The sequence below is a fragment of the Cibotium barometz genome, chromosome 64 (genome assembly GCF_041138505.1).
Source record: "Cibotium barometz isolate CiBa-2024 chromosome 64, ASM4113850v1, whole genome shotgun sequence".
NCBI classification, from domain to species: Eukaryota; Viridiplantae; Streptophyta; class Polypodiopsida; order Cyatheales; family Cibotiaceae; genus Cibotium; species Cibotium barometz.
This window is the reverse complement of record NC_141109.1, coordinates 22,825,315-22,851,310: the sequence shown is the minus strand read 5'-3', so window position 1 is coordinate 22,851,310 and position 25,996 is coordinate 22,825,315. Positions and strand designations below refer to the sequence as shown.

The 25,996-nt window shown below is 47.0% G+C and overlaps 1 protein-coding gene and 1 pseudogene across 1 annotated transcript in view; both read right to left on the bottom strand.

Annotated features, from left to right (window-relative positions):
- Positions 1–622: 622 nt before the first annotated feature.
- The window catches only part of LOC147603428 (uncharacterized), a 46,258-nt gene continuing 20,884 nt past the window's right edge, over positions 623–25,996 (bottom strand). Inside the window, exons 3-6 of the mRNA XM_086796902.1 lie at positions 9,168–9,307; positions 8,944–9,091; positions 8,681–8,837; positions 623–961 (exon numbers count right to left, since the gene is read on the bottom strand). Coding sequence (XP_086653028.1) covers positions 870–961; positions 8,681–8,837; positions 8,944–9,091; positions 9,168–9,307 — 537 coding nt within the window. The 3' untranslated portion in view covers positions 623–869. The remainder of the gene's footprint in view (positions 962–8,680; positions 8,838–8,943; positions 9,092–9,167; positions 9,308–25,996) is intronic.
- On the bottom strand, positions 15,221–16,205 carry LOC147603430 (uncharacterized; annotated as a pseudogene).

The window sequence follows — 25,996 nt, the reverse complement described above, 5'->3', positions numbered from 1 at the left end:
AGCCCTTATTAGATCATGCTAAAGCTAGGGAAATCTCAGCTCCAAGGTGAGGCATGTGTACTTGGCCCTAACGGGCATTTAGACCCTGAGGAACTACTTTTATTCTCTCTCTCCAACAAATTTTAATTTAAAAAAAAGGCATTTCATACATGGGACAGCAGAACTACTTAAAAGTTCTTGTCACCACATTATACACTAACTACAATCAAGAGAGTGAACAACAAAATGTCTACAATCTAAAAATTCTGTGATTTTGGCAGGAAAGATAGCTGATTTACTCCTTACCAAAAATAAACCACTAACTGGAAACATACCGAGACTTTGTGTGAAAGACACAAGAAACACATTAACAATCGTCAGGGTGGTTGATAGCATCTTCATGGTGTTCCTTCAATTGTTCACTAGAGCATTCTTGAGAGCAACGTAGATGCTCGGGACTTTCAACTCAATCAGCAAGATGGGTTCTACTTCACATACAAGCTTGTCAATTCATGGACAAGCTTGAAGTAAAGTCCATGGCCACCTTATAGGTATAAAGCCCATAACACCTATAGAACCACGTTTACCACACTATCACTGACTCCAAGTAGGACCAGTTGCCAGGGTAGATGTACAATCACAATCTCAACTCGTTTGTATCCATTGCACTCACAGTAACCAGCAACATCATTTGAAGACCAAGCTCACAATTAACCTCCCAAGGGCATTACATATAGTGTCCATAAATAACCACTCCACCGTGATCAAGATCAAAAAAAACTCTGGTCACATGCTTCTCAGTTACACCGCTTTGAGGGGCACAAGCAATCGATTAAGAGCAGGAGTTTTGTTTCTCACAATCAACTCATGATAGGAATATGCGAATGTATCTACATGAAATCATAATCATCAACATCATCATACGCGGTCAGGACACTATCCTCATCTGGTTTGTCCACATGCAATTGCTTCTTCTTGGGTCCTGCATAGATAGATGAAAGCACAGGGGATTATCATGAGGAGCATAAGCACCAGCTATGTTAACTAATGTTATATTGAAAGCAAACCATTCCTTTGGGATCTTTTTCAAATCACATAACTCTTGATTCTATGACTCTGTTGTGACAGCAGCAAACTTTACTATGATTCTACAGTGCACATGCACAGATGGACGCAATCCATGTATCTAGGCCTCTCTATAAATCCATCATCAGTGATACTCATGAAGTGATCTCTGTAGTATAGCATCTTCGGTGGAAGAGGCTGTGTAGGCGATATCCATGTCTCTCGTGTATAGAGCTGCCATAGGTCCTGTCTCAATACTCTGTTCCTCTCACTATGAGAGAGACGGATATGTGGTGCATCCCTGTCATACTGGAATGGTGGTAGATGATCCATGTCTAGGCCATGTTGTGAGAACCAATGTGTGACCTGTGCATACCATGATCCTCTGTCTCCTGCCTCAGCCAGCTGTCTAGATGCCTCAAAAGCTCTGTATGACAATCTGTCTTGTGGCATCTCTCTGAATCTGTCTAGCAGGCATATAGTCTGAAATATGGCCTCTACCATCATAGGAGGCGCAACAAACTCTGCTCGGATAATGTCATGAGGTACCGACGGTTTGCTGTGTATCATGCGTGCCATCATGACCACCAATGGGTAGCAAGGCCTGGCGCCCATACCGCTGCTGAATACATCAATGCCGGTGTGACTAATGCGTCAAATAGCCACCCCTTCGTCCGGGGCTCCTGCAAATGCGCCTGGTGGCACTGTCTCTCTAGCATAGCCAATGCTGCATATCCCCGTGTCAATCTAACTTTGGCTGCTAAACCCATGGTGAAGCGTGTGGCTGCTGCAGAGAAGGTAACCCCTAGGTACACGTATGATGTCACCACCTCCACCTGGCATCCTGCGAGAGTGAATGTCAGCTGACACCTGTCCTGTCTCGATGTATGAAAGACCATAACCTTGGTTTTCCCAAGGTTCACAGTAAGACCCCTTTGTGTGCAGAAATCATCGAGTGCATGTAGATGCTGCTGTAGACCACCTGGAGACTCAGACACTAATACAATATCATCAGCATAGAGCATAATATGTACTGAGGTACCTGCTAAATCAACTCCATCTCCGCCTCCCCGTGTAATGAAGTCAGCCACCTCATCAATGTATAACCCAAATAGCGTGGGGGAAAGTGGGCATCCTTGCTTCACACCAATGGTGCTAGCAATAGTCTCGGACATACCTCCTGGACATCTGACTCGCCCAAAAACCTGCTCATATAATGCATAGATGCCCCATGTCATATCTGCTGGTATGCCAAGAGACTGCAGGCGCTGAAAGAGCCTCTCTCGTGGTACTGTGTCAAATGCCTTGCGGAAATCCACAAAGCAGCAATAGAGCTTTCTCTTCCTCACTCTGGCCTGATCAATCATACATCTCAAAGTGAATACATGGTCAGTGGTAGAGAAAGCTCTCCTGAAGCCTGCCTGCCTTGATGAGCGTAAACCTGCTCGCTCAGCATATAAGCTAAGCTCTTGCTCCAGCACTGCACCATAGAGTTTGGCCAGCATGTGGCCAACCATAACCGTCCTGTAGTTGCTCGGATCGAGCATATCCCCTGTTTTGTGAATCGGCACAATGGTGTGCATCGTCCACTCCGCAGGCAAACCCTCTGCTAGTGCCCTATTAAACAGGTGTGCAAGAAAAGGAGCTAAAGAATTTACTGCATATATGAGATGCTCACCCTGCAGGCCCATATGGTCGACGGCCCGTCCATGCTGTAGGCGGCGGATAGCTTCCTGTACCATCGAGTGGGTAAAGAAGCTAGCTATGGTAGGTCGAGGCTCCTGTGGGCTGAGGTATAGGTGGCTGCTGTGGGGCATGGTATAGGCCCTCTGCATATGTGTGCCATGTCTGTGGGTCTGCAATAGGTGTCGGGGTCCGGGGCTCTCCGAAGTGCCGCCATGAGACAGGGCTACCTCTACTCATGAAGAAATGAAAGATCTCTAGCTCTTGTATCTCTGCGAAGGCCCGCCTTTTGCGGCGAGTAAGTCTCCTCATCTCTCTCCTCGACTCCTGCTCTATGATGGCTCCCAAGGCTCTCTGTATGCGGAGCCGTGCGTATAGGGCTCTGCACTCGTCATCATACCATCTGTTCTGGGGCACAGTCCCAGGTCTCGCAGGCTCTCCTGAGTGTACACGATGTGGGAAGCTCTGTAATGCAACCGTGTGTAGGAGTGATGCCAGCTGGGCTGTAATGGTATCCATAGGTGCCAGGGGATCCATGAGTAGGAGCCCATCCTCTACTCTGCCAGTGTATATGTCTGCCATGTCATGTGTGAAGTAGATGGTGGTGTGTGGCGTCGGTATGTGGGGGGGCTGGTGATACTGGTGATTCGGCTAGTGAAAATGCCAAGTATGTATGATCTGCCCCAATAGGACGAGGTGGAATGGAGAATGAGGTGACAAGCTGTGATGCCTCCAAAGACCCCATAATGTAGTCTGCCACCGTGCCTCCCGTCCGTTTATGACCCCCATGTGGGAAGCATGTCAACCCTCCTGATCCCGGCCACTGTAGCATCCCGTTATAAATAACGAGACGATGCCTGGCTCCCAACTCTAGTAAGTGGTCCCCATAATGTCCTCTGTCTGGTCCAGTGTCCTCTGATGCCCGACTAGCCCCTATCTCCTCTGGATCCACAGGGTGGAGGATCTCCATGTCATCATAGTCATACACCTCACACTGTCTGCTCTGTGTGTGGGCATTGAAGTCGCCCTTAAGAAATACTTCCCCTAGTGTAGAATAATGCATAATCTCCTCTGACAGACAAGTGTATGGCGAGGCTCCTGTCTCCTCCTCCTGTGGCATGTCCTCTGTAATGACATAGGAGGATCTTGATGGAGAAAAGTAACATAAAGCTATGTATATAACCCTGTCCTGTGAGAGCTGTAAGCTGATCCACATGTATCTGGCCTCTGGATCCTGTGCTACCACTCTCAGTCTCCCCTGTAGCTCCCGTCTGAATAGGACTGCTACTCCCCCCGACCCTCTCGAGGTACCCTGGCATGTGGTCCTCCTGTATGCTGACTCCCACTGGAATCCCTCTACTCGAGGTAGCCCTCTCTCTGGGCTCTGATGTGTCTCTGTCAGAAGTATGATGTCTCTCCCCACCATAACATGCTCCAGTCGTCCAGGCTGCACCCATAGTGAACCATTACAGTTCCATACTGCCATGTGTATCTCTGTCAGTGGCCTGGTCTATGTTCCATAGGCCCCAAACCGCTAATCCATGGGCCGGCCATCAATGATGACCCGACCATCTCGATAGAAGGCCTTCTTGCCTTCTCTCCTCGCGTGTAAGACTCGTGGCATGCAAGTTCTCCTATGCTCAAGCAGCATCCTCGTGAGATCATCATCCAAGAAAATAGGAGCTCCCTCTAAACCCCGTAGTATCACCCTCTTCCTCATGAAGGTGACCCTCTCCGTCTCTCCTGCAAACTGTAGGATGAGGGCTCGCTTGCGTGTTGAGTCTTTCCCGGCTCTCCATGCTTTGGTGAAGGGGAGAGGGTGCTCTTCCTGTAGCCGAGCTTCATGCATAGAAGCTGTCCATCTTTCTCAGGGGTGGAGTCGGGTGTCTCGGCTATACCTGTGACTCGAATGTTGAGGCGGCGGGCATGCCTCATCTTCTCCTCCTCAATGGTGGTGTGAATGATTTGGTGTTCTTCCCTTTGAGTCTCCTCCCTCACTTCTTTACGGATGTTCTTCTTCACCACCTCGACCCATCCTGACTGCTTGGCTTCGAGCTTTCCCTCCATGTCCTTTGTGATCTCCTTGGAGATCTCTTCTTTGATGGCCGTGAGAGTGTTGTCATTGATCTCCCCTTCTTCCTTCTCAGCATTCTTGATGGCTACCATTTCCACTTTCAATGCACTCACCTCCTCCTCGAGTGCCGTGTTCTCTTGTTTGAGGTTCGTGACCCGTGCTTCGAGAGCTATGATGTGCCGGTGTAGTTTGTTTTCCACCTCATTGAGGTTGGAATCGGATGTGATTCTCCTTGATTAGATCCTTCATTGCCATCTCGAGGGCCTCGAGTTTCTCTTGGAGACTCGGGGCCATTCCTCCAGATCACTCTGCAGTCCTTCCCACAGGCAGGGAGGAGAGAGAGAGAGAGAGAGAAAGAGAGAATGGCCACAAGAAAGTACAATGTGTATACACTTTGTAATATGAAATGCATAGAACATTTCTAGAAGCTATAACAACAGAGAATCAATAACAGAGAAATGGAAGAACTGGACAGATTATTGTAAACAAGCATATGGCTGACTAGTTCAATGAAGCATTAGTGGGTCTGACCATGTGTGTCATTGCTAAAGCTGCAAGCTCACTCTCTATCAATGCAACACGTGGTGGTGGGAGAGAGAGTTTTATTGATGCCTTCAGTGTGGCCAAACAGCCCATGAGAGCAATGATGATACAGTATATGAGTATTGTGATGGAAGATGTGCATAGGGCATCCCCATAAACCTACACACAGCATTAAAAAGATGGAAACTCAAGAGGTACGCCAAGAAGACACCGATGGACAATGAAGGCATGATATATCAAAGGATAATAGGGTTCCGGAGCTGCCACAAGACCACCTCCGTTGACGGACATGAAACTCATGGATCGCCATATGGTCCTCTGTCCCTGTGGAGGAGTAAGTCTCCTGGTGTGGCATTGATGGTCTTTCATGTGTTTTGCATGTTGTCGTCTGAGGGTGGTCTCTTGTGCTGAAATTTGGGACTTTCATGTGTTTTGCATGTTGTCGTCTGAGGGTCATCTGAGGGCGTCTATGTCAAATGCTGAAGCTGTGGGAGTCTTCTTTCAGCCCTAAACACCGTCCTGGAACATGCTGATGCAAAACGCAAGCAAGAGATGGAGAGGAGAGAGAGAGAGAGAGAGAGAGAGAGAGAGCTGAGTTTCAGTATATTCATAATGTACAAAAAGGTAGTACAATCTTGGCAAGCCCTGGGCTACCCCATCAAAATGATTCTTGACTCCTAAAAGTCCTAGTCTACTGACTCGGCCCCTATAGAGCTGAATACCTCTAATGATCATTGACTAAGCCTATTTATAGGCTCTACACATGCAGGAGGCCTGGCTGACCGGCTATCAGCCAGCAGACAAATCCACCCGATGTCGGCCAGCATCAATAGCTACAACCGACAGCTTTTCGAGGGTTCTCTTACACACACTTGAGCTTGGCTCATGCCCTAAACTTTTGTTTATTCTGCTGCCCTTCAAGGATTAGCTCAAAGATTAGCATGTACATGTCATGCACATGACATCCCCCCCCTACTAAACTTGATGACGGGATTCCAACTTTTGACCCTGGATGACTGTCATCGTCCCCTTGTCTCCTCATGGACTCCCAAACCTGTCAGCCTTCCCGGCAACCTTTTCACTAAAAACCCTACCCAATCTCCAAATCTGATGAAGATCTATGCATGTGTTCCACTTTGTCCCCTTGCCCTCTTGCCCTGTCCTTGAACACTTTCTTTGGTCTTGAGTATTGAGTCTAGCACTCTCACTCCACCCCTTGGAGGACGATCCTCCCTTGGAACCGTTGCCTGAAAGCCTTTCAGGGTATGCCCCATGTGGCATCCAACTCACAGGACTGCCATTCCCCTTGGGTCTTGTGGAACACCACCAACCAACCTCCTGGGAACTTCTTCCATGTCTTGTGTTTCTCTCTTGGACTATGCACCTTCATCTGGGACACCATACAGTGTTGCCTGGTCACAACACCACCAAAAGATCAAGACACGGGCAATGGTTTCATCCATGTGCAATGCAGTAAGGGTGGGTGGGACATGGGCAGCAACAATATCTCAGAATCAGCCTAAAGCTCTAATACCAATGTCACATGCGGAAGCTCTGGGAGTCTACTTTCAACCCTAAACACCTTCCTAGAACATGCTGATGCAAAACGCAAGCAAGAGATGGAGAGAGAGAGAGAACCAAGTTTCAGTATATTCATTATGCACAAAAAGGTCGTACAATCTTGGCAAGCCCTAGGCTGTCCCATCAAAAGGATTCTTGACTCCTAAAACTCCTAGTCTACTGAGTTGGCCCCTATAGGACTGAATACCTCTAATGATCATCGACTGAGCCTATTTATAGAGCTATGGCATGCCCGCTTTGGTCACTGGAATTTTGGCAATTTCTTGCACCTCAAAGGAAAGAGATGGTGTTAGCTACAGCCGACAGCCCTCTAGCCTTTGGGGGTTCTCCTGCACACACTTGAGCCTGGCTCATGCCCTAAACTTCTGTTTATTCTACTGTCCTTTAGGGATTAGCTCAAAGATTGGATGTCAGGATGGAAACTCCATGTGGCTGCAATATCTATGAATGCCCTAATCTGGTGTGTCTCCTCCTCATTATCTATCTCTCGGGCTGAGACTATCCAATGCTCTTGAATATATATGTAAGGAGTGACACTCGCTCTGTTCTTCTTGCCACCTTTGTCCCTTTATGAGTCGGTATCTATGTCTCTGTATCTCATGCAAAAAGAGTGACATGCACCTTTGGTTGTTAAACTAAATGACTATACAAAGAGAACCAAATCCTTCTCTGAATAGATGGTGAAAGTGGCCCATACTCTCATAATATGCTGGGCATTGAAGAATGGTATGCTCCTCAATCTCAAGCTCATACATATCGCATACTGTGCGTGTTTGCAGCTCTCGGTCCTCACATGTGGATGGCACCTCTCCCTGTTTTGTTCTGGAGCATGTGTGATGACAACCCAGAGCTGGCCAATGATCTTCCATGCATGTGACATATGAATCTTTTAAGTAATATGGCATTGAATAAACCCATCCGTCGTGTCAGAAACTAGTCTCAGTATAGGCTCATCCTTGTTAATGGAAGTGTCTCTGGCTGTATCCATGTTTTAGGAATGTAGTTCTTCCAAATGTCATCTGTGATGACTCTACTGAGAAGACTTGGGCTTAATACAGGAGTATTATTTGAAGTTTTTGTATGCGTGCATGCACACACAATATACTTGAGAGGAGGAGAGAAGGAGAGGAGAGCGAAGAAATTGGGCTAAAAAATAGGCATTAAGTTTTTGTATACATAATACTGCTACACACGTAAAAAAGCATTATTTAAAGTTCTCGTAGGTATGCACACACACACACAAAAAAGCCATAGAAAGTGTATATACTGCAGGGGCCACCCCATCACTCAGGCACACTCATGTCACACTTTCTCACTTGACTGCGAAGGTAAAAAAGAGAGGGCATGAGGGCGATTGTGGGAAGGCGGGGGGGGGGGGGGGGGGGGTGTTGTACGCTTGGAATGAGAACGTATAAAAGAAAAATCCCACAATCTGAAGTCACTTGCCAAGAATCTCAGCACTCCTAATACATCATCACCTTTTTGCATCCCCACATACGTTCACTGGAGAAGAATGAATGATTTTAACAAGACTACAGTAAAGCATAGGGTTCCTATTCCTAAAACTAGTGACCTGTTCAATGACGTAGCTCCCTTCACAAAGGCTTCTCCAGTGATTGCCATTTTGCCACATACTAAATTCACAACTTGAAGACTCCCATTGAGAATAAATACATCTATGATATGCCTTTGGTGAGACTTGAAAATCCAGAAAAAACGATATTAAGTAAGAAGTTGTACATAGCAACTCCTTACCTGTCTTTTTCTTTCCAGTGGCTTCCTTCTCAGCTTTCAATTTTTCATTTGCAATAACTGATACACTCGATGCAACCTCCTTTGCATCTGCAGCTTTCAAAGATGTCATAGCATGCCGCATGATAGCTTTGAGCAAAGTAAGGTAATGAAAGCTTTTCTGCCCGACATAAACAAGAAAACAGAAGGAAGTGAGCATCTGAAGCCAGTGCCGAACTACTTCAGTGCTTGGCCAAGATGTCAAGTGCTTTAGTATCCTTAGATACCTCGAATTGCCTTATTTTCTGTGCTAAAAGATCTGCATAGTCAACAAAATCACTTTCTGACTTCGGAAGAAAATCATCCAAGGAACGATCCCCATTAGTTTTACCAAAAAGCTCTGTAGTAGATTGATAGTCTGCCTCCTCTACTAGCCTGCAGGGAACATCACATTTTGAATCTCGACAAAATATATTACAACCACCAATGTTAAAATTCCCACACAATATACCTCTGTTGTCTAAGCTTCTCTTCCAGTTTGTTTGCTGCCTCCTCTTCGGGAGTGAGGACTTTCTCTGTTTCGACAGCCTTCTTCTTCTCTGCTTTCCCCTTCTGAGGGGCTGGGGTTTTCAGAGGGGCTGGGGTTTTCACCTAAAACCACAAAAAAAGTCAACACAACAGCTAGAAATATGTAAAAAAAATATTTTGGGTAATATTAAAGCAATCATTCTAATTGCCATTTCAGTTTCTTAACTGTACTAGGATACATGATGCTTGTGGGCTAAGGAAAACCCAGCAAGAGCTGAAACACAAAATATATATATATATATATACATGAAGGAGAAAGGGCAAACCCGATACTTTGAGCTGTGAGAGCATGTGGAAAAGCCACCTCCCTGGGGGGCTAAATTTAATCTCTATTTGTTGTCCCTTCCATGTAAGTACATATCATACTCCATGTATGTACGTATATCTTTAGTTCTCATCTTGTAGAAAGAAAGCCATCTTTCTTCACATTCTTGCACATTATCGTGTATCCTCTAGCCTTTGCACAAATGATTGAAAGCCAAACCCCTATCCTTTGGAAACTTGAAGCAAGTAATTACTCGAATGGTAAGACAACAGGAGAGGAGGCAGAGAGCTCTCGTAAGAGCTCAATTGAGAAAATCTCTTCCGTTGCAAAAGACAAAGAACCCAGCGATGTGATTGAAGTGACAAGTTCAATGCACAAGAAATAGTTTATGACATGTACTATACTAGTAAGTGCGAACCAGAAGATCATTACCAATTGAATTTGGCGGATCTTTGATTGCCAAAGGTATCACCATACAAAAACTGAAACATGATTCTACAAGCCTCCTGACGGCTGATGTAGGTATGTTGAGGGCAAGTCATGTCATCGGAGAATCTCATGGATCTGTCTGTTTGGTGGAGAGATCAAATCAACTGGAGGGAAAAACCTCACCCACCAGACTCGAGGTGTTTCTTGCCTCTGCATACTAGAAATGAGTGGAACCTACGGGATACCTATGATGCTTGTGATGAGAATTGAAACCTTAAGATTCTTCCATGCGTACATATGGCGATTGCTCTAGTCCATTTTAGGATCGTACTGACGAAACCACCTCATGCATAAAATCATGCCTACACCTATCAAGGGTGTGACTATGAAATCATGCACAAAAGTCTCTTTCTCGATCACTAAACTAATGCTACGTGCTACTCACACAACTCTATGACGCATGTGGGTGCCAAAATTGACTGTGCCCCTATCAATTGTAAGTCTGTTTGTGGCAACTTGCTCGGAGATAACATCCACTGTTGAAACCGGCCTTCAGTAAAAACCAAAGAGCGGTCGACTAACTATCGCACTAACATGGCTGTAAATCAGCAAAGAAAGCAAACAAAGAGGGAGCTAGAGTGCTCCTATAAACAGTACACAAACACCGATTGACCCCAAACCTTGGCGCCCCCTCTGGTATTTCTTTAATCACATTCAAAAAGAGTTCAGCTGAATACAACAGCCATACATGGCTGAAACACATGCATGTCCAAACTGCCAGTCTCTGGTCCTCTCAGCATAGAGGTTTTACACAGCGCTGTGCTCAAAACACCACACTATTCTGCACCTCTAATCTGCCAAGAAGGTATATCCACGAGGCCCCGAAAATGCAGCCAATTGGCCCATGCGCATAGCCATAAAACAGCCCACGAACTCTTCTAGAACTGTCTCCCAAGTTGCCCCGTTTCTGCCCTTTTGAGCTGCAAATCCTTCCTCTCACAAAGGACCGAGAGAAACACTCCCAAACAGCCCACGAGCCGGAAGAAAGAGAAGCTGCTAGCCCTTCAGGTTGCTTGCCCGCGAAGGGACGATTGTGTGCATGCCTTCAAAGTCTCCATAACCTTCATCACCATCCTCCACCTACTAACGAAGAGAGAAAGAGAGAAACGAACACGGCTGACAGCCTCTGCAACTCCACCTGTTCGCGAAGAGAGAGAGAGCGAGCTGCCTTCAGTCTCCGCAACCCCACCAGCTAGCGGGGGGAGGGAGAGAGAGAGAGAGAGAGAGAGAGAGAGAGAGAGAGAAGCCTGCTCAGTCCTGCGCCTCCTGCCGTACTGCACCGCCTGCAGTCCTACGCCACCTTCCACTAGAGAGAGAGAGAGAGAGAGAGAGAGAGAGAGAGAGCAGTCCAGCCCGCCAGTTTTTGCCGAGAGAGAAATGAAATGAAATGTTATATTAACGTCTTCAAAAGGCAAAAGTGACCTATGGGACCAAAGTTACAACCATGTGACATCTGATACACTGTCTGGAAAAGAAAAGAAAGAACTGAAGGTAAGTATCTAGCCCTACAATACATCAGTAGGGAGCATCCGGAAGCAGCAACTAGGGAGAGTGGGAAGCTAATGCTACTAGTCAAAATGGGGTACGTGAGTACATGGATACATGAATACATGAATATGGGGGAGTACAAAAGTGACAGTGAGTACAACAGTATATGGCTGGAGTGGTAATCATCCTAGGAGCTCTAGCATGGGTCTCTGCCGGATGGCCTGGATATCTACCATAGTGAGATGCCTGGTCGGCCAAGCCCGATGCCTCGCAAAGATGCTCTGAATCCTCCGATGTAGGCACCGTCTCCAATGTGAGGATCCGCAAGCCCTCGGGCGTCTGGATCTGCCCAACTGGATAGCTCTCTCAACTAGAGTCCCACGGGGTGCCCACTGCTGGGCTGTCGGCTGTGTGTCCTCCCGGGTAGTCCCTCTAAAGAAGTCAATAATCTGTCTCTGTGTGGACTCCCTGCCAGTCAGGCGTCTGCTCCTGATAATGGACTCTCTGAACCTACGGATCTCTAGGAGATAAAAACCCAAGCATCGCTGATCACAATAGTCCATGACTCTAGCCAGTGGTCCAAATCCCTCTCTGAAAAGGCAATGGTAGCGCCCTCGAATCTCATAATATGCTGTGCAGCGACAGATGTAGTGCTCCTCCGTCTCTGGCTCTATCCAACAAATCTGACAAATCCTATCCCCTAGAGGTATGCCTCTAAATCTGCCTGTCTCTATCTCTAACTGATGTGAAGAGGTGCGGATCTGCCCAATGGCGCACCTCAATCCATGAGACAGATGGGTATCCATGTAGCTCGGTCTAAGTATAAAGCCATCCTAAGTGGTGCGGAGAAGATGGTCTCTATAGAAAGCCATCTTCGTCCCCAACTCTTGTGAGGGCTCTAGTCATGTCCTCCTAGTGTCCAACTGAATGAGGTCATGTCTAATGACTACTAATCTCAGAATGTGTCAAGGTGAGAGAGGGTGCCTCCAAAGAGTACTGGAAGGGTGGAAGTCTGTCTAAACTGAACCCATGGAGCTCAAACCAGGATGCTATCTGCGCATACCAACATGAAGTGTCTCCCTCCATGGCTAGCTGATGAGAGGGCTCTAAAGCAAGTCGTGCATACCGGTGTCGGGAAGCTCCCACGTGCTATGAATGAAGGACACTGATCTAGCAAGAGCCTCGACTATGATCGGTGGTGTCTCGGCTCTGATAATCTCATGGGGTACCGAGGCCTTAGCCTGAATCATCCTGGAGATCATGGACACAAGTGGTCTCTCTATCGATCTCCATCCATCGTATGTGCATCCTGATCGACTGTGACGATCTAGGCTAGGCCCCCAGATCTGTACTCCATATAGCATAGCCGATGTGACCAGCGTGTCAAAAAGCCACAGCTTAGTGCGTGGCTCCTGAAACTGTACCTGTGAGCACATCCTCTCTAGACCTCCTAGTGTTGCATATCCTCTAGTCAATCTGGCCTCTGCTAGCCCCCTCATGGAAAATGTGGGCCCAATGAACACCACTCCAAGATATGTGTATTAGTCAACATACTCCACTGTCTCCTGCCCATATGTGAAAATAGGTGTTGATCTCCAGACCCACTGAGCTGTAGTGTTAAACACCATAACCTTGGTCTTACCAAGGTTAACTGAGAGCCCACTGTCCTGTGCATAAGCATGTAAAGTATCCAAGTGCCTCTTCTAGTGAGTCTGCTATAAGCACAATATCATCAACATATAAGAGCAGAGGTATCCAAGTGCTAGCCAACTGGGCTCCTCTGTCCCCTCGTGTCCCAATATAATCAGACATCTCATCAATGTATAGTCCAAATAGAGTCGGAGAGAGCGGGCAGCCCTGTTTCACCCCTATAGTGGAGTGTACTGGCTGGGAGAGACCCTCTGAAGTCCGCACCTGCCCAACTACTGTCTCATAAAGTGCCATAATACCCCAAATGAGCTCACATGGAACCCCCAAGTCTTGTAGCCTGCGCATCCGTCTAGCTCTGGGCACTGTGTCAAAGGCCTTGCGGAAATCCACAAAGCCACAGTAGATCCTCCTCCCATGTGCTCTGCCCTACTCAATGATAGCCCTGAGGGTAAAGATACGATCCTAAGTAGAGAATCTCCTCCTGAAACCAGCTTGTCCCTGAGCTCGGACCCCTTGTCTCTCTGCCCATCTGCTCAACTCCTGCTCAAGAATAGAGGCATATAGCTTGGCCAATGAGTGACCAATCATAACGGTGCGGTAGTTAGTCGGCAGGCTCGGATCTCCAGACTTGAGTACCGGCACAATCGTGGAAGTACTACAAGTCCCAGGAAACCCCTAACACATGGCTCTATTAAACATGAGAGCTAGCAAGTCTGCAATCATATCTCTAGCATGTATGAAATGCTCGGCTACAATGCCCTCATGATCCTGTGCCCTCCCTGTATGCAATCTGTTGATGGCCCTCCTCACCATCTCTGCTGTGAAGAAGATAGAAGTGGGTGGACAAGGCTCTGGAGGGTTCGGTAGTGGTGGTTGCTTTGGTACTGTGTAGAGGGAGGCTGCATACTCGCCCCATGTATCTGGAGAGGTAATGGCCGGAGGCGGGGGGTGCTCTCTAAGCAATCTCTAGGCCTCCCCAGAATCCTGACTCAAAAACAGCTGATACATGTCTCTCTCCAACCGAGCTAAGAATGCTCTCTTCTTCCGCCGAATGAGGCATCGGAAGTTGATGCGTGACTGTCTATATGTAGTAACACCTGTGGCCACCTCTCTCTGTAGCCGGGCTCTGAGCTCCCTACAGTCATCATCATACCAACTATTCTGGGGCATGCTCCCAGGACGTGGTCGTACTGTGGCCTGCGTGTGTGGGAAGGCCGTTGTTGCAGTTGTATGTAAAGCCTCTGTCAGGATCTGTGTGAGCTCTGCTAATGGCCTCTGTGGATCCTCTGCACTCAACAAGCTGTAGATCTCTGCAGTGTATACTCCATCAGTCTCTCTACAGAAGGTATATCTCGGGTGATAGGAGGACTGCCCAACCTGGCGGGTACTGTAGTGGAAATCCACCGTAAAGGAGAGAAGTGCATGATCCACCGTAACTCCGATGGGCCTGGGGCCAATCGCAAAATCCTGGATACTCGGGATGAAGGTTGGCGAAGTTAAAACATAATCCACAGTGCTGGCCCCATGTCTGTGTGGAAAGCAAGTAAAGCCATTGGCAAGTGGATACCTCTCTAGGCCATTTAAAATGGCCAGCCCATGTGCAGTCCCCATCTCCAAGAGGTATCTCCCATACTCAGTACACTCCACCTCATCCTGTGATCTCCGGGTCAAACACATCTCCTCCACATCTCTCTCTCTCCACATCTCCTCCGAAGTGTCAAAGAAGGATGTCTGGTACTGAGCCGTTCGAGCATTAAAGTCCCCAAGTATCATAACATCTCCCTCCCTGGAGAACTCCCATATGTCCTCATCTAGAATCATATATGGAGATTGCCCCTTGGGCGCTGCATAATGAGATGTGCTGGGTGGAAAGTAACATATAGCAATGTATAGGGGCTACCCTCATCTGCCCTCACTCTGACCCACATGTACCTCGCGTCTAGCATAACATGGATGAGTGGTTGAAGCTCCTCTCTAAAAAGAACTGCAACTCCTCCAGATCCACGACCACCATGCTTCGAACGGGCCTCCTGTCTACAAGTCGTCTCCCATCTATATCCAACCACTCTCGCTAATGTGCTGCCTGGGGCCTGATGTGTCTCCGAGTAGAAGATGATGTCCCTATCTCTGAAGCTGTCCTCAAAGGCCCCCACATCCAGTCTCAATGCTCCATTGCAGTTCCATACTGCAAGTCTCAGACTGGTCCCATAGGTCTCGCACCGTCAAGTGGTGCGTCTCTCTAGTATCACCACTCTGCCTCCTCTGTAAAATGCTAGCTTCCCTTTTTCTCTGGCTGCCCTAATCTCCGGCATGCACTCCCTCATATGTGCTAGCTGTGCCAAGGTGAGGTCATCTCCTAAAAAGATGCCCGTTTTCTTAAGGGCGGAGCGCTTGGCCAAGAAATCCTTCTTGGCCTCCAAGGTGGGAAAGCGTAAAATGAGAGCTCTCTCCTTCGAGCTCTCTCCTCCATTCTTGTCTTTCTTGCCCACTCTCCAAGCCCCCGTGTGTGTAGGCCTCGAAATGCCCATGCGTGTGTATAAATCTTTGGCTTCCTCCTCTACATTGTCACCGTCCTTAAGGCCCGTGATCCGCACATGAAGTTCCCTTGTCTTTTTTGTTGCTCCTCAATGGTTAGGTTGATAATCTTCGAGGAAGATGTGCTTTCGGCCTCCTTGTTCTTACCTTTCTTGACCACTTCTATCCATTTCTCCGTTTCATCTACTTGCTTTTGCGTCTTCGTAAGCACCTCCACCCACGAGGAGGTCTCTCGGGCCTTCTTTTCTTCTCCCTCTTGAAGTGTTCTCACTTGGGCCTTGATGGTGTTCAGCTCCTCCATCATGATGACAGGCTGAATTTCACCTTCCTCGAGCTTATGTTGAGCACGTGCTTCTTCTATCTCCTTCTTGAGATTTGTGATCTCTGCATCTTGGGCTGCTATCCGCGCTTCAAGCTTCTTGACTTTGTCAAGAAGACTCCGGTTGACCATATTAATTGCATTGTCCGTCTCTTTCTTGTGTTGTTGGATGGCTACCTTGATCAGGTCTTCAATGTCGATCCTCTCCATCTTGTCTTGGGCTGAAAAAGGTGCGTGTCTGCAACGCTTCCCACAGAGAGAGAGGCCAGAGGCGGCTGTTGCGAAGAGAGAGAAAGATAGGCAGCAGGCGGGAGAGGGAAGCAGGCGGAGGAGAGAGAGAGAGAGAGAGAGAGATGGCCAAGTCCTTTTGGGAAACAAGCGAAGCGAAGAGAAGAGTTTGTGGGGGCGCAGTGAGAGAGAGAACGTCAGCAGGCGGGGTTGCAGGCGGGAGAGGGAGGCGACACAGGTTCGAAGAGAGAGAGAGAGAGAGAGAGAGAGAGAGAGAGAGAGAGAGAGAGAGAGAGAGATTTTATTAACGTCTTCCAAAAGACCGAACTCAGCCTATGAGACAAATCGGAGTACCTGTATGGGGTATCCTCTGTCATCCCAACAAAATGAAAAAGTACTGAACTAAAAAGCTGAATCTGGGTGTGCAATAAGTACAATGAGTGGTGAAGGGGATGGAGCTCTACTACTAGGAGAATGCAAAGCTATATGCATGAAGTATACAATCATGATATGCGACCTAGCTAGCTCCATCCTGTACCATACTGGGGGTATAAAATGGTATACATCAGTGAAGGGGGTGTCCACAGCTCCCTGAAGAACATGCCTGGGTGTGCTCTGAAGCGAGCCATTCGCTCAGGAATTTGGGAGTGGATATATGTGGTATTTTTGTGCCTACAACTTTCTAGGTCATTCCTACAAAGCCTGATGCTAGGGTGACAGGTTCGAAGAAAGAGAGGGAGGCGGAACAGGTTCGAAGAGAGAGAGAGAGGGCAGCAGGCGGGGCAGGGAGGCGACACAGGTTCGAAGAGAAAGAAAGAAAGAAAGAAAGAAAGATTTTATTAACGTCTTCCAAAAGACCGAACTCGGCCTATGAGACAAATCGGAGTACATGTATGGGGTATCCTCTGTCATCCCAACAAAATGAAAAAGTACTGAATAAAAAAGCTGAATCTGAGAGAGAGAGAGAGAGAGAGAATGTCAGCACAGGTTCGAAGAGAGAGAGAGAGAGGGCAGCAGGTGGGAGAGGGAGGCGACATAGGTTCGAAGAGAGAGAGAGAGAGAGAGAGAGAGAGAGAGAGAGAGAGAGAGAGAGAGAGAATCTGCTGCAGCCCGACTCCTCCCAAAGTGGAGCCCCCGCCAAAAACAGAGCAACCCCTCTGAGAGAGAGAGAGAATGTCAGCACAGGTTCGAAGAGAGAGAGAGAGAGGGCAGCAGGTGGGAGAGGGAGGCGACATAGGTTCGAAGAGAGAGAGAGAGAGAGAGAGAGAGAGAGAGAGAGAGAGAGAGAATCTGCTGCAGCCCGACTCCTCCCAAAGTGGAGCCCCCGCCAAAAACAGAGCAACCCCCAAGGGCCACAATCCTCCCAAAAAGGGTGTTCTTTTTTTTTATTGGTTTCAAACCTGTCCCCTCCTCCCACATGGGGTTATGAAAAGGAACCTTAATAATACCTAGTGTCACCTTTGACCCCAAGTATGCACATTTAACAAATGTCCTGCACACTGACCACCATGCCCAATGTTCACCGACACTTCCCACACCCTCTAGGTCCCCTAGGGTTAGGGTTAGGGTTTACAAGCACACAGCCAGGGATACACTGTCCATGACGAATTGTGCACACTGACCACCATGCCCAATGTTCACTAGCTCTTCCCACACCCTCCAGGTCCCGGATGGTGTTGTTATAAGCGAACTCCACCAAAGGAAGATACTTTTCCCATTGTTCCTTATGCTTTGACACATAGCACTTGAGAAGATCTAACACTGTGGAATTGGTCTCTTCCGATTGCCCATTTGTCTCTGTGGATGAAATGATGATGAAAACTAGAGAGTCGTACGCACCAATACAGGATCCGAAGTAAGCTTTTCCTTAAGCTTCTTAAAGGCTGCAATTTCCCGATCAACCCATCGGAATACACTTCCCTTCTTTGTCAAAGCATGAAGGGGCGAAGCAATCTCAGCAAAATACTGTATGTACTGCCTACTATAATAGGAACACAACCCCAAAAAGCTACTACATCATTCACGGTCCTCAAACCTAGCCAATTAAGAATTGCTTCTACCTTCGAAAGACCCATACGAACTCCGTCTTTAGACACAACCCAAGAAGTGTATTTCCTCCAAGAAGAATTCACTCTTCTTGCCATTTATGACCAACCTATGCTTCCGGAGTTCCTCAAACATTGTGGCTAAATGCTCCCTTTGCTTCTCCTCTGAGTGTGAATGCACAATCATGTCATCAAAGAATGTGCCCACAAACGCTCAATGAGGCCAAAAAATCCTGTCCATCATCCTGTTAAAGGTGGCGGGAGCATTTGTCAAGTCAAAGGGCATGACCAAGAACTCATATAGCCCAAAGGTGGTCCGGAAAGTTGTCTTATGCACATCCTCGGCTCTAATGCGGCTCTGGTGATTCCTGCTCTTCAAGTCATCCAACTAAAGACTGTAGAGCCCTGTAAACGGTCCAAAATGTCATCGATCCTCGGAATAGGGAATCAATTCTTGATGGTGTTCTTGTTTAGCGCCATGTAATCTATGCACATGCACCAAGAACCTGTTAGCAATCATCTCCTGTCTGTACATTATCTCACAGAGGGCCTTTGTTGTGGGTGTGCCCGCGCAGGAGCTTTGCTCAGTGTTTCTCCATTTTTTCCCACTTTTCGTGTTTTTTTCTCCATTTTCTTCAACAGGTTCCCAAGACTTAGCGTACCAACGTTACAGTTGATGATCCTTGTGAGCAGATTGATACCTCTTTGTTTCGGAAGCGGTTTGGTTCATTGATTTGGTTGCTGAGCACCAGATTGGACTTGAGCTTCCCGATGGGACTATTGAGGTCATTTCTGCAAACGCCTATAAAGACTCATTGGAACGCATGATTGCGGATCTTTAGGTTTCTGCAGCATACGAAGGATCTTGGACTCTGCTATGATACTAGAGGGGGAACGACGGATGGAGTCAGACTCCACGGTTGGAGTGACTCAGATTGGGGAGGAGATCCGGACGAGGAGATTTACATCAGGCTATTGTTTTACCCTCGGCTCAGGGGCTGTTTCATGGAGCAGCAAGAGCTGTTGCCTTGTCGTCTACAGAGGCAAAGTATCGGACTGCTTGTGGTGCTCCTTGCGAGGTGGTGCGGTTGTAGAGGTTACTTGGCGAGATTGGGTTTCCACTGGCAAAACCCACAGTCATTGTCACCAATTGGCCGACCATTTGGTCCATCTCCAGTTTTTGCGTCTCGTTCACTTGAGGCCAGGCCAGTGTCTCGTGTGAAGAGGCCAGTATTTTGCTGACATGGACAGGAGCCAGACTGGTGCCACCCGTGTGTTAGCAGGATGGTGTCGTATGGACGGGAGCCAAACCAGTGCCACCCGTGTATGACCTGGACTGTGTTCGATCCATGGGATTGTCACGCCATGGAAGAGCCAGTATTCGTGCCGTGTTTTGCCTATGGGACTGTCACACCATAGGGAGACTCGTGCCTGGAACTGTGTCTTACCTATGGGACTGTCACTCCATAGGAAGACCAGGTTTTTATGTTTTTATGTCGTGCCAGTTTTGTGCCGACAGATATTTTGTACTTGTTCCATGAACGGGAGATATGTCCATGTTACTTTTTGCACATGCACACATATTTTGCATGTTTGAAACTGTTTTCGCATGACATGTATTTGTGTGTTTGCCTGCTTGACGTGTTACTTACTGAGCGGGGACGCCTGCCAGTGAGTCGTGAAGTCTGCTCTGTATTCTGACGAGTTTTAGTGCATGTGAACAGGTGGTAAGTATGTTGCACATGTAGTTTTTAATATTTTATTCTAACCTTTTAATTTATAAGGTTAGGTGTTCACATTCACTTAAATGTGGGCACTCCCTTTGGGCACCCACTTAGGGGCCAAGGTGGGGAGCCCCACTTTAAGTGAGTGTGGGGGTGGGCATGGGCACCTACCCAAACTCCCCACCCACATGCAAGCGTGGAGTAAAACTTCACTTTAATTCTATTTTTAAAAAAACCTCCCTCCTTCAAGCGAAAATCATCATTGCTTCATCTTACGTGAGAATCGGCTACCATCTCTACAAGCAGCGCATGTTTTCTTGAAGGCGGCTGTTTCTGTACCCTCTGCTGCTGGCTGCGCCTCCTCTACAGGCGGCTAGCACTGACTGCAGGTGTGCTACACAGGTCAGAACTACTGTAGGCGGCCACCTTCATACAGACAGCTACGCTGCCCTTTGCAGGCGACTCTCTTGGCTCTGCAGGCTGCGCATTTTTCACCAGCAGACTACCCTATTGTTCTACTCCTACAGGCGGCTGCAAACTTGAAGGCTGCGCTGTTTTTCTTCTTCTACACTCAGTCGTGGGCCACCTTCAACAGGCTCTGCGCCTTGTTTACAGCAAGCTGCACCTATCCTTCAGCAGGCTGCTACGCAGGTTGTAGCCAGGGGGGGGATAGCACACCAGGCGCTTCCTAAGTGGCTGTTTCTCTCATCCTCTCAGGCGGCTGAACCTTCATCAGGTGGTTGCGCCTACCCACAGTAGGCAACTACACATACTTCTCTTTCTGCTGTTGTATTCCTCCCTTGCAAGTGGGCACTCCCACTCTCACAGCAGGCGGTTGTGCTTTTTGCGAGTGTACTTATCTTGGTGGCAGCACTAAGTTCACCACGAGGCAATTGTTTCTTCAACAAGGGTGGCCTCAGCGTACCACAAGTATTGGTTTTCTATCAACCATCTACAAGTAAGTGATTTTCAGATTTGAGTAAAGTATTATATGTTTAAATCTGATAAAGGATTCATCCCGCTCGGCCAACACCCGTTCGGTGCCGGGTTGTCCAAGCTATATTGGCGAACCTCGGTCCAAAGGTGCTGAGATCGGGAGAGCCAGGCGTTAGTACGAGAGCGCCTGTTTGTGCGTGGTCTCGGAACACCAGTGAGGCGCTCTCCGCGGAGTCCAGTGAAAGCACAGGACCATAGCGATTGGACCACGCTAGTGGTCGTTCTGCTTCGAGCTTCTACATCGAAATTCGAGCCTATTTGTTTGGTACTGTTTTCATATGTACATGGACATTATCTGGTTCTTGGAACCCATGGAGCATTGTATTTATTAAATACTCCCAATAAATATATCATATATTGAGGGGGGGGTCGGCCCGTTCCGGCCCCAGTGCTGGTGTCCATCTTTCCATTTCATTTCATTTAAATTTCAAGTTGTTTTAAGTTGTCCATTTCAAATTTGTGGTTTTAAAGTTGTGCTATTAAGCGTGTGGGTGTCCAACGGAGTCTTTCCCACTTGGCGGGATCGGTTTCATTGGTATCAGAGCACGGTTGTTTCCCTCTTCCTAGTGGGGAAACGAACCTGTGTACTGGACATCCCGCTTTTAGCAAACTTAAAACACAATGGACAGCCAAGGCAACCCTTTGGAAGTATCAAATTCGAGGGGTCCATCTAGTGCTTCTCGTGGGTCTGATGCCCTGCGAGGTAGACACAAGCCCCTTGAAAGGGTTATGGATAGTGAATCCAAGGGTAAACTGTCTCCAGGAAAGACAGTTATGCTTGAACAAGAGCCTGATGCTATGAGGGCTGAAATGGAACATATGAGAAGGCTCAAGAGCAAGAATTAAAGTTTTTACATGAAGATCCCCATCTGCAAAGTGCTATTGAAGCCAGGAAGGCTGATGCTATGGTTGATGTAACTTTCGAATCAATGGCTCGTGAAGTGGGCAAGAAACCAAGGGAGTTGGCACTTGCCTATCTCCTTCGCAAAGGTGATATCAAAGAGGGGAATGACGGAGAGCTGAAATTCAAAAATCCACCTCGTTTGAAGCATGGAGATCCCGCATCCCAGAGGCTGAAATCTTTTATGCAAAAGGAAGAGGTGACCGTCACCTCTCGACATGCATCTTCTCCCCAAGGCACTAAGCCTGACAGATATATGTATGCCAGAGCTCATGGAGGGCATCAAAGTCACATGCATGCAAGATATGTATCTCATGGTGACAGGTCTACTTCCAGAAAAATTTTGCCTTCTGAGTTGTCTCATGGAGAGACCATGCCATATGCAGGTAAGTCACATGCATCTGAGTTTCGGGTTCGTGGAGCACATGCCACCGTGCCCCATGAAGCTTCCATGACGGCCCATGGAGCCCATGCAGACAGGGCTACCCCGTTGGATAAGGGGAAAAGAAAAAGAGAAGACCATGAGCCTCATGCCTCATGCCAGGAAGCTCAAGGAATTCAAAGCAGGTGATAAATCTGTCAAATTTGATGTCTTTCATGGTGAACATGATGCTTCTAAGGTGTTAGCATTTGTGGCACAGTTCGACATTGCTTTTAGCGATGAGGATTTCACAGAAAAGTCAAAGGTGCGCCATGCTAGCATGTTTTTGAAAGGGATTGCTGCTCATTGGTGGATCACTGAAAAGATCACCAAGGATCCCATTTCTACTTGGAAGGAATTCAAGGATAGATTTTATGCTCAGTTCTTGCCACCCAATGCAGAGCAAACTCTCACTCAAAAGTGGGACAGGCTGGAACAAAAAGATAATGAGAATGTGCAACAGTATGTTAACAAATTCTGGAAAGTGTTGCTGGAAGTGACTCCCTTCATGCAAATCACAGAGGATGAAAGAAAGAGGAAGTTTCGTTCTGGACTGCAACCAGCATATAGATCGGGTATTGAATTGCACCCGAAACATACATTGCAACAACTCACAGCTTCTGCTCTTGCTACAGAGCAATTGGTACTCAAGATCAAGCAGGACCAAGGAGGTTCCAAGGGGAAGGACAAGGCTGCCCCAAATCAGCAAAAGGGTGGACAGCCACCTAAAAAGAACTTCCGGGAGCCTTACAAGGGTGGTAAAGCTGAAAATAACACATCTAAAGAACAGGGCCCAAGAAAGAACAAATTCGGCTTAACCCCGGAGCAAAGAGAGCAATATGCTAAGGATGGAAAATGCTTTTCTTGTGGTAGCAAAGACCACATGTTTCGGCAATGCCCAGATCGCAAATCAAAGCACGAGGACAAGCACACCAAAGCAAATGTTCATGCAGTTCCTGATGTGCAAGGTAATACAGGTCATGATGCAAAAGAGCGTATGGTTTGCAAGGCTTGGGGGCAAATCAAGGATCAGCCCGCACTCTTCATGTTTGATGACTGTGCAACTGACAATTTCATCTCTATGCAAATGGCAGCTGCATTGGGTATTGAGGTTGAAAACATGGGACCTCAGATTGAAGCCGAAGCTGCATTTATTGGTAAAGAGGTGCAGGTTACCCCTTTGATAGGGAAGTTGCGCATCCATATCCAGGGCTACCTTGACAATGAGCATTTCCAGGGCTACCTTGACAATGAGCATTTCTTAGTTGCTCCACTGAATAGATGTGATGTATTGTTGGGCAAGCCGTGGCACCATAGGCTTGAGCCCCGCAAAGACTACAAGTCCAATATGATTTCTTTTATGCATAAAGGCCGCATGCATTTTATTGATGCTGGCAAAGAAGGGGATTCCATCCCACTTGTATCACACATCCAAATTAATAAAGCAATGAAAAAGAGTCTTTCAGCGTACTTGGTTTTTGTGCGTGATAGTCTTGTGCCAAATCATCAAAATGTGGATGCTATGTCTAATGATAGGCTGAATTTTCTTAATGCATTCAACAACTGTTTTGCTGACTCATTGCCAGGTGAATTACCTCCCCAAAGGCCTGAAGATCACCGCATAGATCTTGTGCCAGGTAGTTCTCCACCTAACAAACCCGCATACCGAGTGAGTGCTGCACAACAAGAACAAATTATGAAGCAGGTAAACGAGCTTTTAGAGAAAGGTTTGGTTCAGCCCAGTTCCTCACCTTACTGCTCTCCTGTGCTTCTTGTTCAAAAGAAGGACGGATCATTCCGTATGTGTGTAGACTATAGAGCTTTGAACAAGCTTACCATCAAGAACAGATTTCCTATTCCACGTATTGATGATATCTTGGATAAGCTTGATGGTTCGGCTTGCTTTAGCAGACTTGATTTGAAGAGTGGTTATCACCAAATCCGAGTGGTGCCACAAGATGTCCATAAGACTGCATTCAGGACAGCCTTCGGATTATATGAATTCTTGGTAATGCCTTTTGGTCTCACCAATGCTCCTACTACTTTTAATCGTATGATGGATAGGATATTCCGACCCCATCGCAAGTTTACAGGAGTCTTCTTTGATGATATCTTGGTTTTCTCCAAGAATGAGCAGGAACACAGAACTCATTTGGTCACAGTGTTCGAAGAGTTGCGGAAGCATAAACTTTTCGTCAATGCCAAGAAAAGTGAGTTTTTCCTTTCAGAGATTCATTATCTGGGTCATATTGTATCCAAGGATGGAGTTACAATGGATCCTGCAAAGATAGAGACCATTCGGAATTGGCCCGAATTCAGCCCAGTTCCTCACCTTACTGCTCTCCTGTGCTTCTTGTTCAAAAGAAGGATGGATCATTCCGTATGTGTGTAGACTATAGAGCTTTGAACAAGCTTAGCATCAAGAACAGATTTCCTATTCCACGTATTGATGATATCTTGGATAAGCTTGATGGTTCGGCTTGCTTTAGCAGACTTGATTTGAAGAGTGGTTATCACCAGATCCGAGTGGTGCCACAAGATGTCCATAAGACTACATTCAGGACAGCCTTCGGATTATATGAATTCTTGGTAATGCCTTTTGGTCTCACCAATGCTCCTACTACTTTTAATCGTATGATGGATAGGATATTCCGACCCCATCGCAAGTTTACAGGAGTCTTCTTTGATGATATCTTGGTTTTCTCCAAGAATGAGCAGGAACACAGAACTCATTTGGTCACAGTGTTCGAAGAGTTGCGGAAGCATAAACTTTTCGTCAATGCCAAGAAAAGTGAGTTTTTCCTTTCAGAGATTCATTATCTGGGTCATATTGTATCCAAGGATGGAGTTACAATGGATCCTGCAAAGATAGAGACCATTCGGAATTGGCCCGAATTGCAAAACGTACATCAAGTACGTAGTTTTTTGGGATTATGTTCGTACTACAAGCGTTTCATAAGGCATTTTGCTATGATTGCCACTCCTCTACATGATCTCACGAAGAAGAAAATTGCTTTCAAATGGACTTCAAAGGAACAGGATGCTTTCTTGCAGCTCAAGCATGCTATCATTTGTGGCCCAGTATTGATTGTTCCCGACTTGCACAAGTCATTTGTGGTTGAATGTGATGCTTGTGGTGATTGCATAGGAGCTGTCCTTAATCAAGAAGGACATGCAGTTGCATACGAGAGCCGTCGTTTGCATGATGCTGAGCTTCATATGGATATTTATGAGAAAGAGCTCTTGGCTGTAATTCACGCCTTAAAGATTTGGAAACACTACCTTCTTGGGGCTGAATTTGTAGTCAAGACAGATCATCAAAGCTTGAGATACTTTCTATCTCAAACCAAGCTTTCAGAGAAGCAGATGAGAATGGCAAATTTTCTTTCCATGTTTCATTTTCAGATTGTGCATACTCCAGGAAAGAAAAATGTAGTGGCCGATGCACTATCTAGGAGGCCTTATGTTGCTGCAGTCTCAGTGACCTCTCATGGAGATCTATCTGCTATGAGAGATTTGTATCATTTGGATGCTGATTTTTGCCATATATGGACTGATTTGATGGCTGGTCATTCACATGCCTCTTATGTTATCAACGAGGGTTATCTCATGAAGGATAATTGCCTATGTGTGGTGAAGGATTTGCGTCCAAAGGTTATGGACGAATGTCATGCTCCACCTTATGCTGGTC